At 41.2% G+C, this 17,274-nt stretch overlaps 2 protein-coding genes across 2 annotated transcripts in view; one reads left to right on the forward strand and one right to left on the reverse strand.

Moving 5' to 3' along the window:
* Positions 1 to 7,826, forward strand: part of LOC110982872 (inactive tyrosine-protein kinase 7-like) — a 57,096-nt gene extending 49,270 nt beyond the window's left edge. Inside the window, exon 13 of the mRNA XM_022241611.2 lies at positions 415 to 7,826. Coding sequence (XP_022097303.2) covers positions 415 to 990 — 576 coding nt within the window. The 3' untranslated portion in view covers positions 991 to 7,826. The remainder of the gene's footprint in view (positions 1 to 414) is intronic.
* On the reverse strand, positions 7,175 to 17,262 carry LOC110982870 (DNA-directed RNA polymerases I and III subunit RPAC1-like). Its single transcript, XM_022241608.2, has 11 exons — positions 17,174 to 17,262; positions 15,291 to 15,362; positions 14,879 to 14,986; positions 13,352 to 13,484; positions 12,885 to 13,004; positions 12,190 to 12,239; positions 11,223 to 11,355; positions 10,380 to 10,499; positions 10,138 to 10,205; positions 9,441 to 9,489; positions 7,175 to 8,437 (listed from the first exon to the last, which is right to left on the reverse strand). The coding sequence occupies exons 1-11, from the start codon at positions 17,231 to 17,233 to the stop codon at positions 8,313 to 8,315; spliced, it is 1,038 nt and encodes a 345-aa protein (XP_022097300.1). The 5' UTR covers positions 17,234 to 17,262; the 3' UTR covers positions 7,175 to 8,312.
* Between the last annotated feature and the right edge of the window lie 12 nt (positions 17,263 to 17,274).

Raw genomic sequence — 17,274 nt, forward strand, 5'->3', positions numbered from 1 at the left:
TTTCTCAGTAGCAAAGACTTCAGTTTCACAGATATTTCCTCATCACGATTTACACAAAATGAGAGATTTGAACGCCTTATCTGGTCAGTGTTTATTGCAATGAGCCAATAAGAATTGGCACAAAACGCTTCGCAGCATTTCTGTTTCTCTAATGACTTTTTGCCTACTGAGCTGTCTTGCTAAATGTAAAAATTTTGTGGAGAACGTTGACAAGAGTGTCAGAGGAAGTTGTTGATAAGATAATTTAAATTGCCCATCTCATGAGGATTCAAGTGTTTTTTTTCCCCTTGTGAAGATATGTTCCCAGCCAGTTTGCTTTGCACATAAGTTTATAGACAAGAAAAGTGGATACTTCTATCAAGTATTGATGAAAAGATTGACCCATGTTTTTTTTTTTGCTTTGGAATCTGACAGGGAGACCTGAAGCAGTACCTGCAGGCCACCCGGGGTGAGAATGGTACCGCCAATGTGCCACCACCCCTAACCCTAGCCCAGAAGCTGGATGTGATCAACCAGGTGGCCTTGGGCATGGAGCACGTGGCCAGCCACCGCTTCATCCACGGCGACCTGGCAGCCCGCAACTGCCTCCTCAGCCCGGCCATGGAGGTCAAGGTCAGCCTGATGGCGGTCAGCCGCGACCTGTACCGGGCCGAGTACCACGAGTATCGGCAGAAGTTGGTGCCGGTGCGCTGGATGCCACCTGAGGCCGTCTTCGAGGACGAGCTGTCCACCAAGAGCGACGTCTGGGCCTACGGGGTCTTTGTCTGGGAGGTGTTTGCCCAGGGCCACTTGCCCCACGAGAGCCTGGACAACGACGCCCTGATGCGGGCGCTGCTGGATGGCGGCCTGACACTGGAGACGCCGGTTGGCACGCCGGACGAGGTGGAGATCCTGATGCACCGCTGCTGGGCTGAGAGCGCCAAGGACCGCTACTCCTTCAGCGACATCGCCCTGGCCTTGCAGAATATATTACCCGACAGCAGTGTGTGAGGACACGGAGTGAAGGGACTCCCTAGCCCCACAACGGTCACATCGTGCTGCACAAAATACAGCCCAATCTCAAAATAGGTTAAGTGCACGGAGACCAGTTGTGTCATTGATATGTGTTTCCCTCGAGATTTGCAATTGAGAGGGGCCTTGTTACAGACAATTTAAAAAAATACTTGTATTTGTTTATTGTTGCCCAAACTGCACGCACTATGTAACATGCTCTTCAAAGGTATTGACCTTCGTAGAAGTCCCCAGTTACGCGGACCAGAACACCTGCGAAAACCTCTGAGAAGCCGTCATTTGCATCGCATTTACTTGTAGCATGCCCCCCCCACACTTGTTCCCTGTCTAAACCCGCAGTGTGACATTGTCAGATTTGTCCGTCGGCACCCCTCGCTTGTGTCAATGCGTGCGCACGCTGACCTGCTGAATGTTTGTGCAGAAACAAATGCTGTCACTTACTTTACTGTAAAGCTAATGGTGCGGTTTTTGTACAGTTGTTTTTCGTGTATGTTCAACCCAAACTGTTGTCTGTGATGTGTATTCGATGAAACTGACTTCAACCGCGGAGTGTGCGGAAATGTAGTTCGTTGTTTGAAGTATAAAAGTCCCTTCTCTTGTGCAAGTACATTTATCCCTGTGTGCTACAAACACCCTGCAGTGTTTAGAGAGAACTTGACCAAAAGATTTACTGTTACAAAAAAAAAGTACTTTCATTGATGATCTCTTATTTGCTGCACAAGTGTACTGCTGTATTACTGGTGGACAGTGGCCTTTTAACGTGCCAACTCTTTTGCAGTTTTTGTACACTTTTTGACTACTGAGAGACTGAATTACGACATCAGATCAGGTTAATTCAAGTATTTATTCAAATTCAGGAGTCTCTTTTCCGAATAAGTTACAAGTCTTCCTTGTTTAAAGCTTTGTTTAAGCTAATCAAGCTGATGGTTTGTTCTTTGTGTGTTGTTAGGGTTTCTTTAGTTTTTGTTTTTTTGGTTTTTTTTGTTGTTGTTTTTGGTGTGACGTGAAATTATAATTGCATGTAATAGAATACAAGTAATGAAAGGTTCTTTCAAATGGATCATTTGTGTAGGGAGAAATTCACCCCCAGGAGAGATATAGTGGAAGGGATTTTGTTATTTCTTCTCCAGAGCCACATTACCCTCCTTAGTGCGACTGGCTAATAGCTTTGTGCAGTGCACAACATTGGGAGAAGTGTCATTCTTATGTTGGAGAGTGTAGATAGGTACCTTGGCTCCCAGTCTTTGCTGACGGAGTTTTTAATTTTGTTTTACTCCGAGCCTAAGAATGCATTCCTTCTCCCTGAGTGAAAGCTATCTGAGCTACTTTCCCATGAGGCATTATCATGCTGCTTCCGAGTTGGAAGTGTGACCGATGTTCCACGTGATAACTTCAACAGTACAAAGTGGGAAACTGCAATTAACCAGGTTGATTCGATGACTCATTTGATATTATGGTTAATTGACTCAAGTAACGGTATTTACTTTTCTTTTCTTCAATTTTTTTTTACTAACTTTTGTCAGGCCAGTTTGATGTAACATTGCGTGCCTGTTTTTTTTTTCCCTTAATTAATGATGAGGTGCACTTGTACTCTGGTGCTTATCTCCGGGCTTTTTTGACATTGGGCTTAACGTCCAGCAGGGGTGCCATCTCTGGCCCAGGAACCATTTGCAGGCCTGGGGTGTGTGTGGCCAAAATGACCCATCTTTGGCTTCACATTGTACAGTGTAAAGGTGGCTGTAGTAGAGCTGGGATTCGTATTGAGCTTAAAATCCAGCTAACCCTGCATCTTAAACCAAAGACTTGAGCAAGGCCCTTGGATGATGTAGCATTTTGACTGAAACAACTCTACAGCTTGGTATTGTGTAGATACATTGTTGTTTTGACAGAATTGTAGGTTGTCCATGCTTCCTTGCCTATTGAGAATTCTGTTTTTTGTTTTTTAATTGTATCCAGTTTTGTTTTTGTAAAGTTTTATTGTACTTTTAATGTTTCAATTGTTTAAATCATATTTTGTAATAATATTAAGCCTTGAATTATAGACCATCAGTGAGCAACCCATAGGAAAACGTGTTGAATGTGAGATTAGAAACACCTCGACTTGACCTTGTTTGTATTGGTTGGACAGAAATAATGTTTATCCTCTGCAGCATCCTGATATTTACACAAATTGTTTTGGAAAGTGTAGGGACGGAAAGATGCAAATACACGAGTTAAAATGGATTACTGCTACTTTGTTAAAAAAAATGTGTTTGAATGTAAAAGAAATTGAACAATTTTGCACTATATTAATAAGTACAGTTATCTCTGCAAGAAAGTATTGCACATGTATTCACAAAGTGCAAGGTGGTTACTCAGTTCAAAAAAGAGGGCTCCGATTTCTTTTGGCCTCTTAAAATTGTGATGTCGTGGAAGAAATTTTCAAGTGTCTGCCAAGAGCAAGTTGGATGCAAATTTTCACTGAACCTCAGGATGGAGCTCACTGACAAAAAAACGTCTTTTCAGATTTTCACATTCCAGGGAATTTCAGCTCTTGATTGGACCTCTTCTCTGTTTTGGTTGTTCACTTTGTATGTTGCTGACTTCTTGTGCCAGTACATTGCTGCCGGGTATTATTCAGTGTGGCGCCAACCATTTTGGGTGTTGGAACCCGCTGATTGCTCGTGCCATTTGGCTCGTTTCTTGCAGTGGTCACATCCTTTTACATTTGCCTCGCTGCAAATTGTGTGTGACTTGGAACATGAATACGAGTATTTGCTGTGAAGGATGTCACTAACTTTCAATAGGTGTTGCAGGCTCTGGTTTCTTTTTATTCACCAAAGAGGTCTCTTGTAGATTTACAGTAATTGGGATCCATGTGCGTCTGTGCATAATGATCCTTTAGAATAGATTTTGAATTACTCATACGGGCGATTCACAACAGTGCGCCCCCAAGAGTTTGCAACGGGTTGGTAAATCACAATGTGCAAAATCTGTCAACCCTTTCCATAGCGCATTGGGTGGACAGATTTTGCACACTGTGATTGACCAACATGTTGCAAACTCTTGAGGGCGCACTGTTGTGAATCGGCCGTATTACAACAGTACAGCAACTCTATGCATTACTGCACCCTCAGCATTATTTGGGACGGGAAAGCAAAGCAGTTTTACATATGCACGGCGTCTTTCACTTGTCTTCCTTGTAGGCCTCATAGTGTCATCTGTACTTCGTGCGCAGTTAAACACCGATGCATTTTTCCCCTCAACATGCAGTGTGTACATTTAGATGCAGTGAATGCATTCAGTGCCTGTATTGTCCATAGCAGGCCCAACTGAAAGATGGTGTAGTGAAACTTTTCTGCTTTCTTAAACAGACGGACAACAGTGACATAAAATCTGGCAGAATTTCATTACTTGAGTTGAGAAATTAAAAAAAAATTAAGGGGCATTTTCATATGTGTTTGAGGGTGACACCGAGTAACAGTGTTGCAGTCTTAAAGCTGTTAAAAATGATATAATTGTGCAAAATCAAGCCGTCCATTGTTCTTGTACATGATATTGGACCTTCTTGGACAGTTTATTTGAAAACTCCATGACTGCTTGCTCGTTAAAAAAAGGGGGGTTCAGAGTGCAGGAGGTATGGAGATATATACTGTTTTGTACGGGAAGTGGTACATGTGTATTGTTAATGAGCTACCTTCTGTTTTTAATCGGTGAGACAACTCGAAATTATAGTGGGCCTTATTTCTTGTTGTCATGCAAGTGAGTTTCGGCTGCAAGATTATGGAAACCATTGACTGTCTGAACACTGCTAAGAATGTGTTAGAATGTCAAGACAGTTTGTGTGAAACACAGGTGATATAAATACAGCAATTCTCCATGCATGAACACGGCAAATGAGTCCGGGAAGTCAAAGTGTGCCCATACTTGGTTCAGACTATTTTCTCTGGGTCATAAAATCCGTCTGCAAACCGGGATGCATTTTGGCATCCGTGAAAGTGATAACATGTTTCCGACTTCACAATTAACTGGTCATTGCTGCTCAAAAAAAAAAAAGGATGAATCGCCACCGCGTTCAACCACTGTTCACAGAATGGTGATTTATCACAGCTTCCAAAATGCACCAATGCATCATCTCTGTGGAACCGGGGGTACATTAGTTCATTCATGCTGGCTCCTGATATGAATGTAGTTCAGGAGGCTCCAGGGTGTCATGTCAAGGGCCAGAATGTTGGTCTCGTGGCAGTGCGCAAAATAATTCTTGAAGTGGCTTATAATCAAGGTACGTCTTAATCTACACTATGCTGGCCAAGTGTTTAAGCTTGTCTTTTGTAACGTTGTCATTCAGTAACAAGTGGAAAATTGTAGTGCTGCCATTCAGTAACATGTGGAAGATTGTAACGTTGCGATTCAGTAACGTGGAAGATTGTAACGCTGCGATTCAGTAACGAGTGGAAATTTGACAGCTATGCAAATTGGAAGCACACACAAATTTGCAAATTGCAATTCATGTCAAAAGGAAGTCTTTTGGGGGCGGAACTGTAAAATACTTGACATGTACAGCAAAATAGTACATAGTGTAGTGCATGGTTTGTATTTTTGTGTGGTTTTAAAAGCATTATGTGTAAAAAAAAAAAGTTAAAGGATCATGGTATTTAAACAGGTAACTGCCGTCTTTGTGCGAGTCTCAAGTGACTGGATGAAGAATGTTGTAATTATATTCCTTAGGAATATGAATGTACAGTTCATGTGTGTATAATGACAAACCAAGAAATGTGTTCATGTAATGTACATCTATGATAGTGGTCTGCCTTGTACGATGATCAAGTTGTTCAAGGAAGATTTCTGTGGGGTACTTTTTTAAATCGCGGCTTTATTTCCTGCCTGTCTATCAGATTGTAGGCCCGTTGACTCGAATGGAATCTTGAGTAGTGGTCTTCGATGTACCTCTGAAACTTCAAATTCTTTCAACATGAGGCCACAGTTAATGTCATCTATAAAAAGTTTCTCTTAATGCAAGATCAAGAGATGAAGCCGGGGTTTGGAAAATGGTCATATGTCTCCAAAGGAAGTCTTCTTTGACTAGATTTTGTCTTCAATGTGATGGAATTCTCCCTCTTGTCTTGCGGGGAGGAAAAAGAAAGTGTCGCAAAATACGCAACAATTATTTGTTAAATATGGAATTGTGATTTGTAGTAGATTAGACCTGTATTGATAGCGTAGAATTGCAACTTTGTACTTGAAATAGATGGAGGTATTATTTTTTGAACTTCAGTGCACCATCTTGATGGAATCTTTGTTCATTTAACCTTTAACAGTGAAACATTTTTCAAGGACAAGGGCACATCTTTCCACAAAGCCATACAGGAATTATTTATTTCTATGAAATTGTCCCAAAATCACTGAAACTGTGTTCGCACCAATTACCTATTTTAACGGCTTATTTATATTAGATATGAATTTGTAGTGACTTCGTTTCAGCTTGAGACTACAGTGATGATGGTGTAGATTCATCGTTAGTAGAACCTCAACTCGAGCTCATACGTCTTTTTCAAGACTTTGATGCGGTCTTAAACTCTTCTGCAGTTTTATTGTTGGTCAGAAAGCCTAGTCCGCCTCAGTTTGAAAGTACCATATGGTGTCAACTTTTCACAGCCACCCAAATTGCTTATGTCAGTGGGCCAGTGCCATCATCCTTCGTGAAACTTGTCATGGCTAAAGATGTTGATAGACCGAATTGAAAAGAAGAGAAGATGTTCAATGTCCAGTGAATTTGCTGTTTCTCGGAATGGGCCACTGTAAACTGGAGACGATCTTGAATTTTGTAATGAAGGGCTTTCGCTGAGTGTAATTTTTCTAAAATATATATTTGTACATTTCTTTATGCAACTGCAATCTTGTAGTATAAGATTTTTTTTTTATTATTTAACCGTCAAGTTTTTTCCCTCACGGTCATTCTTATACATGCAATGGATAACCAAAATGCAGGAGGAAAGATTTAATGTTGAGCAGTGTAACTGCAGTGTCGAATAGAACTTGACTACCATGGTGAACATGCAAAATTGCAGGGAAGTGATCGCTGCAACCTTGAAAAAATGTTGAAAACCAAACAATCAAATGGAACACATTTTTAGGCTAGTTTGTTTCTTGTTTTACAAGTTCCTGGAAAGGGCACCCTTGAATACTTAGCTCATGAAATACGTTTAGCTCCTTTTATGGAAAAAAGTACTATTTTTATGCTAGATAATTCACCTTTGTATAATTCAACCATTTGTAAAGCCCTATAAGTGAATATTTGCATGTATTATTTAAACCCTGTATAAATTTCAGTGACCACCGAAAACATTGCTGAAAACTTTTTCAGTAACTTAAAAACATCGAAAAATTGTAAGGCCTTATTTTGTAAATTAATAATTGAGTTTTACAAGTACTATTTTTGATTTTTTTTTCTTTATGTTGAAACTTGAAAAAACGTTATCTGTTTTAAACTAGTTGAAACCATCTAAGGGTGCTTGTAACATTGTAACATCACACGTACCTAGGTGAGCCATATGGACGAAGCTCACAAAAAAAGCTGCATTTAGATCTGAGAAGTTTAACAGAAAATTAGTGCGTAGATTGAAAGGACATCTGTACAGAGAACAAAAAACAGGCAAGCAAGATCAGATCTTAACGTATTTAAGAACCAAAAAAATGAATGTGCAGTTGGTAGAAACAGTGTCTGTGTATTGGATGTAGCTCCCGCCACAGTATTTAACAGTAAAAGGAAAAAAACAGGAATTATGTTGTACTTAGTATTCAATGAAGCGTATTGTAATAAAGTATCATTGAGCAGACATATTGGTCATCGCTGTGCTTGTTTATTTATTTACAAATGGTTGTAACTCTTTACCGGCATGCATAGTCCAGTTTTTCTCAGTGATCTTCATGTTGCCAAAAGTTGGTTTCGAGTAACTACTGCGAATTCAGCACTCAGAGCACTGTTTTTGTAAATTAACTGGCGCAGTCGTACATTGTGTTCATCTGGCCTCTGAAGAGAGGGTTTTGTTGGATCCATGAAGCAAATCATTCTTGGAGGGAGATCAGGTTCAAACTTAAATGGAGCACAAATGTCTGTATTTACACTTTATCACACAAACAAGAGCTCTGTTATGGGCTGCGTTTCAAGAGTAATATTTGCATTGTTTTCTCTTCAAATTTTGAATGATTTGAGCTGGAATTCAAAATCCAGAGGCAACACTTGAGGTATGAGTGCAGGCCTAAGCAAAACAGAATGTTCTACCAGTTTTAGGTCGAATGTTTCCGCGGCGGCTGCTGGGACGTCATCTTGGCTGCGTGCCGAGTCGTTCCAGCTCACTTTTGAAGGAGCGGCTCTTGGTCATGAGGATCTTGATGGCCTCGGACACCAGTGTCTCTGGAGGCAGGGCACCAGTTGATTCCACTGAAACTGACAGTGAAGGAGCAAGAAGCGTACACAGATGGACAGCTCAACTAAACTTTCTTGTTTTTGTTTTCAATCATGCTAATGTCAAAAACACTAGCAGCAGGGACTCACAATACAATGTGCCACAACTTTTCAACTTCAAAATTGAAAGTGAATAATTTGCAAACATTAAGAGGACTAAACAAGATCAAAGAACTCACAATAATCTATTAATGATATGACATTAACCACTTGCTGCCGGGTGCTTTTAAAAATGCAGTGCAGGAGATTTTTATTCTTCAAAATTCTTCAAAAATTTATCATTTCATTTTAAATGGACGTTTACACCCACATGAATGACTGTTTGGTGGCTACTCTAAGCTGACAGGCAACCTTCATTGACTCCTGAGTATTTCAGCCAGGCCTGCCGCCCTGTAAAGAGAGCCCAGAAATGTGAGGTGTCGTGTAATTTCCTTCGTCCCCAGTGAATATGAGTGGCGTCTTTTCAAATGCAGCTGGATTAGCATGCAGCGGTGCTGTGTCGCTCATCAATGGGGCTCAGGAGCACTTTTGTCCGCGGTGCTAAACCGCGGGCGGGCTATGCCCACAACAGTGGTATACTGTTTCAAAACAGTGACAAATTACCTTTGAAAAATGCAAGCTGAAAAATGATGGCAATTCCCAGCAGCAGGTCTTTTGTTCCGAGTACGGTCTTTGTTACATGGACCAGCTCTTTTTGTCCCATTTCGGGCAGCTGGTCTCTGCGTATAAACCCATCGTGCTCGAAACAGGGTTCCCCGGCAGCAAGTGGTTAATATGACATCTTCTCTTATCTCTAAGGATAATTATCATTGAAAACCATTTCTCGCCCTAGCATACACGATCCTAGATCTGTCATGCCACGATGCACAAACTGAAACCTTCTCCAGGGCTGACATTTATTTTTTTAGATAAATTCAGTCGTTCTTGTCCTTTTCAGGAGCAACAATCTTGCTTTAATAAATAAACCTCTGTGCAACCAACTTACATATGAAATGATTCCGCACTCGGTTGAGTTTCACACAATCTTTCAAGTCCTTTTTGCAAAATGGAAAAAGCAGGTGATTGTTATAGCTTATCTCTTTCTTTCTTTCTTAAGTTCCTTTAATTCTACGTTAACATTTGAAGGGGGAAAAGAGTGTGCTTCTTACTTCAATTATTGCTTAGTTATAGGGCTACAAATTAGTTTATGCAAATGTATCTGAGTTTGGATAACTGTACTGATGGATGGTCAAAGCATTTAATTTTCCACACCAAGACACTAACATGAAACTATATTAGACATTTAATCAATTCAAGTTCTGACAACCCTGAAACAGCTGGGGCGGGGTGATCACTTTGAAACCAATTAGTGAAAATCAGACAATCTCATAAAACAACCATTTTTCCTAGACGAGTCAGTCTAAAATGTATACTTTTCCGACTGGTTACGCCCAGCGCTCATAAGTGTGAGGCCATGAACTTCAAATGGCTGTATTAAACAAAAGCCACAGATTGGACTAAACTGAAACTTCACTGATGTACTCATGAGAATTGTCTTCACAAACTTGCCAAGTTTCAAACAGATTGGGTGTGGGAAAGCCGGGTTCTTGGGGCCCCCCACTGCGGTGAAATGGTCAAACCCCCCCCCAGGCTGTTAGGGTTAAACCACTGTCATCATAGTTTTAAGAGCCAACTGCCCTTACCTCATGTCTGAGGACTTCTCGACTGCAAGTGTCTCGTCTGGGATGGGCAACCACAGCTTGCCTCACTCCTGGAATAAATGGAACAGGAAATGGGGACAAACGTTGAAATGCGTTATGCTCTCTAGCCAGTTTTAACGGGCGAGTGCTCTGGCTCGTGGCAGCAGATCCTTATCTGTGGTTTTTTTTCAGCACATAGAATGCATGTAGCAGTAACTATGTCTACCATAATGTACGGAACTCACCATTGATCTCTTTGACTTCAATGACCCCGGGGGAGAAGCACTGGGCTAACCTGTCAGCTTGTTCCCCCTCTACTGGCCTTGTGAGGATGATCTCTGGGAGTAACCTGTAGGATGCGGTAGCTGTTGAATGCACAGGAAGCTCATTGTGAATGTCAGAAACAAAGTGAAGAAATGTTGAGTAGGTTTCCTGCTAGTAATCTCTTTTTCTAAAACTATGTTTTGCACTTGCATTGATGCATCGGTGTGATCCGAGAGCAGTGAAAAAAAACCCACATTATCTTTGACTGCACTGGATTTGAGCCAGCCTCCCAATCCTGGCAATTCAGCACTAGTAAAGCAGGAAGTCATGGGTTCCAATCCCAACCGATCAAGCGTGTGATTATTTCACAGCTCTCCACCCTCACTGAAGATATAGTGTGAATATATAAGTTGGTGTATCAGGAAAAACACCTCAAATAAAATTAACATCTCCGAAGCAAAGCCAATTAATATTGTTAATCGGTGCTACACATGAAAGGTTTTCTTTTCCACTTCATTGGCTTTTATGACCACGAGAGTGCATTTGACGATTTTTAGTTTTTAACAACCAATATGGTAAACTAAATCTTTTATATCTTACAGATATCATTTGAGTAAAAATTTTAACGTCTCTTTTGACTCCCACTGTGCAAGAATGGCAAAAGAGCAAGAAAGTCAGAATTAGTTCTGGTGACTTGCTAACTTATTTAGTTAGGGCAAATTAGGCTTTGATTTCCAGCAGTTTGGAAGGTGTGGATAATGCCCCTCTTGTCCACATAAGACCCGTGTTGTGATCTGTATACAGCATCTGACCAGAAAACGTACCCACAGGCGAGAACTTGGCGTGATCCTTGCCGAAGCCTTTGACGCAATGCATCTTGAGATCCATCTCTTGGCCTGGTCTCAGCTTGGCAATCAGGATGTCGTCGTGAACAGGACGAATGGCTCCTTCCCCATACTGCATTAGAAAAAAACGAGACCAGAGACCAGACGAGACCCCTACAAGACCATTTCAAGACCAACACAAGACCTCCAGTCTGGCTTCAAGGCACAAGCTATTCAAATGAACTGCAACAAAAGCATTCCTTTGTCAGTGTTTACCCTGTGACTCATGAGAGGTCTTCTGGATGGTCTCGTGAATGGTTTTCCTGACACTCTTGAATACAACACTGTCAAATACTCAAAATGTATCATGAATTTGAATAGAATGGAAACAACTTATAATTTACCAAAGATGTGACTTTGAAATTACAGTGGAGCGCCGCTATAACGGACACGACGGGGTCCACGCTAAATGTTCGGTGCAGTGGTCGTTCGGTATAGCGAAAATAACTGCCGAATGTTTCGTTGCCATGTTGAATAGCGCCATCTCTTGTCTAACTGAAGTGCACCCTCTTGTGATACTATGATTTGCTGTTTTTGTGATGTTTCGCCATTGTATTCACGTTTGAAGTTTCTAGAAATGAATTTGTTAATTATTTTTTGTTTTTATTAAATCTTGAGTTACAAAATTGATATTTAGTTTATCCTATAAGTCATGAAGCTACCGCTCAGGATCAATCTCTGATGCATGCTGTGACGAATCTCCGTTGATTTGCAACTACATAATGTTCAGTAAGTTTTGTGCACAAATTATTGGGAGCCAAGGACGATGATCAGTACAGCCGAATGTTCGGTACAGTGGTGTCCGGTATAGCAACATTCCACTGTACTGTCCTTGAAGAAAAAAAGAGAACTATGAAATGCTTCCTGGTTTATTGCAGCTCTGCAATAATAAACCAGCCATACTTACCATCTCTGATTGGTTGCCTATGGGGATCCACTTCAGGTACTCTGTGGTTACTTATGGTGAAAACAAAAAGCAATCAAATACAGCATCATTCCCCTCATTATCACCAAAGTCGTGAATGAGACGTATTCCTTTGCCACTTCTGAGGCTGTATATTTTGAAGTCCCCTCAAAGGTAGAGACGGAACCTTAACCCTGTGGTATTCTTGCCAGAAACTTTCCCGAGTCCTCCGCTGTGCAGGCAAACAACAACTAATTTGCTGTACTTGAACTATAAGGAGCATCAAGCCCCTTGAGAACTAAAACTAGCAGACTTATATTTCATACTCCTCCAAAATCCTGAAAAAACTTCGGGTGGAATTTGGTCAGGGATGGAATCAGCAGTATCACTTGTGCCATGCCTTATTGCTAGAACTGATCGGAATCTTTTTTTCTTCCCTATTTAAACCTTCTGATGTTCTTATTACATGACCTAGCAACAGCCGTGTGCTGGTTGAATTCCTAATTAATTATTCCCTCTTTACTTCAAATTGTCAAAGCTGTATCCATCCAAAGCGGGATAAAGAGAGGGCGCATTTTCCTAGTGACGGTGGAAACTGCACTTCACTGGCTCACAAATGACAATGAAACGCACATGTTACAGTCGCGTAGCTTCCAACAAAATGAGCACTCCCCATCAGCCAATGAAGGGGCGCTTACCTTTGGAGTGTTTGTAGAGCTCATCAGGATCCGTTGCATCCTTGGCAGCGCTGGGGTTCTTGGCGCATTTCACTTTGAGCTGGAACTCAATGGTGTCCTCTGCCGTTCCCTCCTCATCACCTGAGGACAGAAATCACAGAAAAGGAAGCACAGTGAATACAGTATATCGATGAGGCTACAGTTTTTCTAAAAAATGTTAACTTTTCTTTAAAGGGCACTTTTAGGAAAAAATAACAGAATTAAACAATAGTGATTCTTCTCAAAACTTAAATTGTGAGCACACCTTCTTAAACCCAATCCAAAGGTACATAAAAAAAGTGACTGAATTTCAGAAATTCAGGACTGTAAGAGTGGCAGCAAGAATGACCAAAAGTCAAACATTCTTGGGTCTGCCAGACTTCATGGGTATCAGCCCATGACCTATGACCCCACTGCCCACCAGCTATGCCCCTCCCCCCTAGACATACCCTCTTGCCGATACTCAAACATCCGTGGGTCTGCCTTGATCGGTATCAGTCCCAGCCTATGCGCTAAGATCTCGTCCTGTATGATGGATGTGTTGTTATACACAAACACCTTTTCGATGGCCATCGTGGGCACCTTTTACGGAAAACCAATGAGAGACAGAAATAAGGGTTCCTTGGTGTCTTCCATAAATGTGGCATCCGTTTAAAGAGTCGAGAGTAAAATTTTAGTCAAAAAAAGCCAGAAAGTTTATGGTCTGTCTGCACTTGGTCTTCATGCATATACACATGTGTAAACCTACATGTACTTTGAGCTCTTGAGCATGGGCCACAATATTACAATAAACAAATACAAAAGCTTGTTGAAATACACATCTTGACAAGGCATCCAGAGCTTGAGGGAAAAAAACACTCATCATCAAAAGCACTCAAATTCCTGCCCGCACTACGAAATTCCTGCCAAACTTAACGGTCTTTTTTCTGATGTTCATCCATTATATTAACCACATATAATAAGATCCTATAAAATGTAATCTTAGCACCATTTTTCAGAACGTTTTAGTTTGCTCTACCTCTGTTTACTTTGATGTAAGTATAACTGGCAGTCTGATGAAAAAGAAACTCATAGCATAGGGAAAAAATGTTGAGGGTTCCTTGTAGCCAGTGTTGTTGTCAAGACCATCACAAGACCAGACACAAGACCAGACACAAGACCAGAAACAAGACCATGCACAAGACCATCACAAGACCATGCACAAGACCAGACACAAAGCCAGACACAAGACCATGCACAAGACCAGACACAAGACCAGATACAAGACCAGACACAAGACCATCACAAGACCAGAAACAAGACCATGCACAAGACCAGACACAAGACCAGACACAAGACCAGATACAAGACCAGACACAAGACCAGACACAAGACCAGACACAAGACACAAGACCATCACAAGACCATCACAAGACCAGATACAAGACCGGACACAAGACCATGCACAAGACCAGACACAAGTCATAGGGTGAACAATGACAAAGGAATGCTTTTGTTGCAGTTCATTTGAATAGCTTGTGGCTTGAACTCAGACTGGAGGTCTTATGATGATCTTGTATGGTCTTGTGAAGGCCTTAATTGGTCTCGGCTACAACACTGCTTGTAGCATTGTACAAAATTCTTTTAGACTCAACAGTGGCACTGGATTTCATTAGTCTTTACTGGTAGGTAACGTCCCGTTTATCCTCTTGAGCCATGTTATAGTGGACAACTATCAGAAAAAGCATCCACTGCCCACTCTAAGAAATGCGGAAGCTGGAGTCATTGAACATATCCTACCATGGAGCAGCCTAGAAATGGTTTCCAGGTTGGAAATTGTCAGACTGAGTAGACACCTCCCTGTGACAACCCTTGCATGCGGTTGGACGTGACTAAGATCCCTCGCCACAATACCCCTGTGGACTTAGGATTCAAATACAATGCTTCAGTTGTGTTTTAGTTGGTGGAACTACGGAAGGGGAAATACTAATCCACACCTCGGCAAGCAGAATTCTCCTGAAGGCATTGGCTAGTGCAGCATCAATGCCGACCATGTCAAACTCCATTGCCGTCTCGCTCAGTTGCACAATGTCAATGTGGAAATTCTGAAGACAGAAAAAGATCAAGATTCAAGAAACCTGTCAGCCTTCACTCCATTAGACTTTTGCTAAAGTTAACGGGGAAAAAATACAAAACGAAAGAACAATACAACAGAGCAAAAAGGAATAAATCCCTTGAAAAATAATAGAGGCTTCGAAAGTTGATTTGCATCAAATGGCAAAATGAATTATAAAGTCAGTCATGTTTTCTGAAACTACTGCTGTTTCGGAGATACATGTAGCTCAATTTGATGGTTTTTCAAGCACTGCCCTCCTCTGTTCAAATAAGTTGTTTTATGCATGCCTGTACCTCCACAAACTTTTCATGGTTCCAGCTGTCATCAAAGCCGACATAGTTTCCTGGAAAATCTGAGCTGTGGGGCTGCAAATAAAACAGAGGATAATTTGGAAGATGAAAATTAAACAACGAAACAGGTGCATGTAGTTTTCCTGCACTGAAGGGGATTTATTACCCTTACTTTGATACATAGGCTGTAGCACCTGAGCTGTGACAGGGGATTGTCCCTTTTGAAATGACAATACCCCTAACCTTGGGGGTATCCCATCCAAGTTCCATGTATTATGGTAGATGCATGTCTAAGAATAGTAAAAATGTTCTCGAGTGACAAAAATACCCACACTGAGGTTTGGAACGAATTTCTTCCAGAAACACTTGTGACCGTATAGTTACCAGGTCCCTTATTTCACCACTTACTGTGAAGACTAATCCAACTTGATAATAGGTGGTGAAATTAGGGACTTGGTGACTAAAGGCATAACACTGGTTTGTTCTAGTTTCTAAAAACTAGAAATACATGGAACCTACATGTAACCCTGATAAGACCTGCTGGGCCTAGCATGCCTGGGTGTCAAGAACGGGAAAATAATAAGTATGTCCATACATGTATTTGGAACTCTTGCCAATGATAGCATAGTACATACGTTAAGTGGCAGTGGCATAACTGGGGTACATTCGACAGAGGAAGGCCTCATATTCTGGAGGACCAGGGGGTTACTCGATAAGTTCAGTCGGTTACAACAATTGACCGTCAAAAGATTTTTCTTGCTTTTATTTCTGACCGGGGAGAGGGGGCACACACACAAGCCAGGAGCACAGGTCTCGAGTTGGAGGCTGTGCCCCTCCCAACCACTGATATATACATGTAAGTGATAAACAGCAATGTTTTGCTGGTGTTACTTACCTTAAGCACCCTGTTTCTATAATAAGGAAACAAAGTCCACTTTTTCAAAATAACTGACATTTAGACCTTGAGCATTTGTTCTTTAATCCGAATACTATTACTGAGTAACACACAGCTCTAGTTTAGGGAATTTTGACAATATTTAAGCACAAAAACCCCCATAATGTTCTTACCCATGTTTGGCGAATGACAACCGCTCAGTTGGATCATGCCATTTTGTTTCAAATCTGTTACCCGACCCGGCAATTGTGAATATATTAAGATTCATCAAGATTTATCAAAAGTCATCATACAGGTCAAGGAACCAGACTACACTGGCTAATTTGTCTTCATTCACAGCTCTTTGTCATGTCATGTACGCTGCCTTTTAACCTCATGATTTCCCTCAAAAAGCCAAAGCCCTGTCCTCTCTCCACAAACACAATCTTTCAGATAGACTACATGTATGGGAAAGAGTTCCATACATGGACAACACTTGATGCCCCTGTGCACAAACCAATGAGACTTGTCAAAAAAAAGTGTTTTCTTGGTAAATGCGTCGAAATTTTCCTCACTAAATTTCACTTTTGGAGACATGTTATCACTTTCACATTTTATTGTGGGGCCCTGGCCTGATTATTAAAGATACATAGAGCAAGGAAAAACTAAGTGCTAAGGAACACCAATCTTTGGAGGAAATTTAAACCTTTACTTAGTTCATCATTATTCCTCATTCATGTCATCACGATTAACATGATACCAACGTTTTCCTCGTGCCATGATAATGACATGATCATCTGATCAAGCATGTCTGTCGTCATGATCCAATGATGTTTCGCCAAGTTCATACTGGGCTAATTTATTCTTTGTCGTCTGCGATCTGCTCCACCAATAATGTCCATCATGTCCATGACAATCCTTCCCCTAGTCTTACAGTAAATACTAGTTTCATTTATACTAAGTAAGGCAGAGATATATCAACATGCAAATATCTGTGGGGGACGTTACCTACATTTTCTATTTCATGTTCCAGCATTCGCACACGTGTGCGAGTTTCTTCAATGGAGGCCATTTTGATTTGATTATTGGAGTTACCAAGAAGTGCAGCATGCA

Source organism: Acanthaster planci, linkage group LG01, assembly GCF_054643075.1.
Source record: "Acanthaster planci isolate LZ-2023a linkage group LG01, COTS_SCS, whole genome shotgun sequence".
Taxonomy (NCBI): domain Eukaryota; kingdom Metazoa; phylum Echinodermata; class Asteroidea; order Valvatida; family Acanthasteridae; genus Acanthaster; species Acanthaster planci.

Bases quoted from the DNA above. Each gene is read 5' to 3' on its own strand.
- LOC110982870 (XM_022241608.2), bottom strand. From the start codon at position 17,233: ATGGCCTCCATTGAAGAAACTCGCACACGTGTGCGAATGCTGGAACAT. The intron at 10,500-11,222 runs GTACGTTTTCTG...TGCATTCAACAG, and splicing joins CGCCAAGTTCTCGCCTGTGG to CTACCGCATCCTACAGGTTA. The intron at 8,438-9,440 runs GTAAGTTGGTTG...CTTCACTGTCAG, and splicing joins AGTGCGGAATCATTTCATAT to TTTCAGTGGAATCAACTGGT.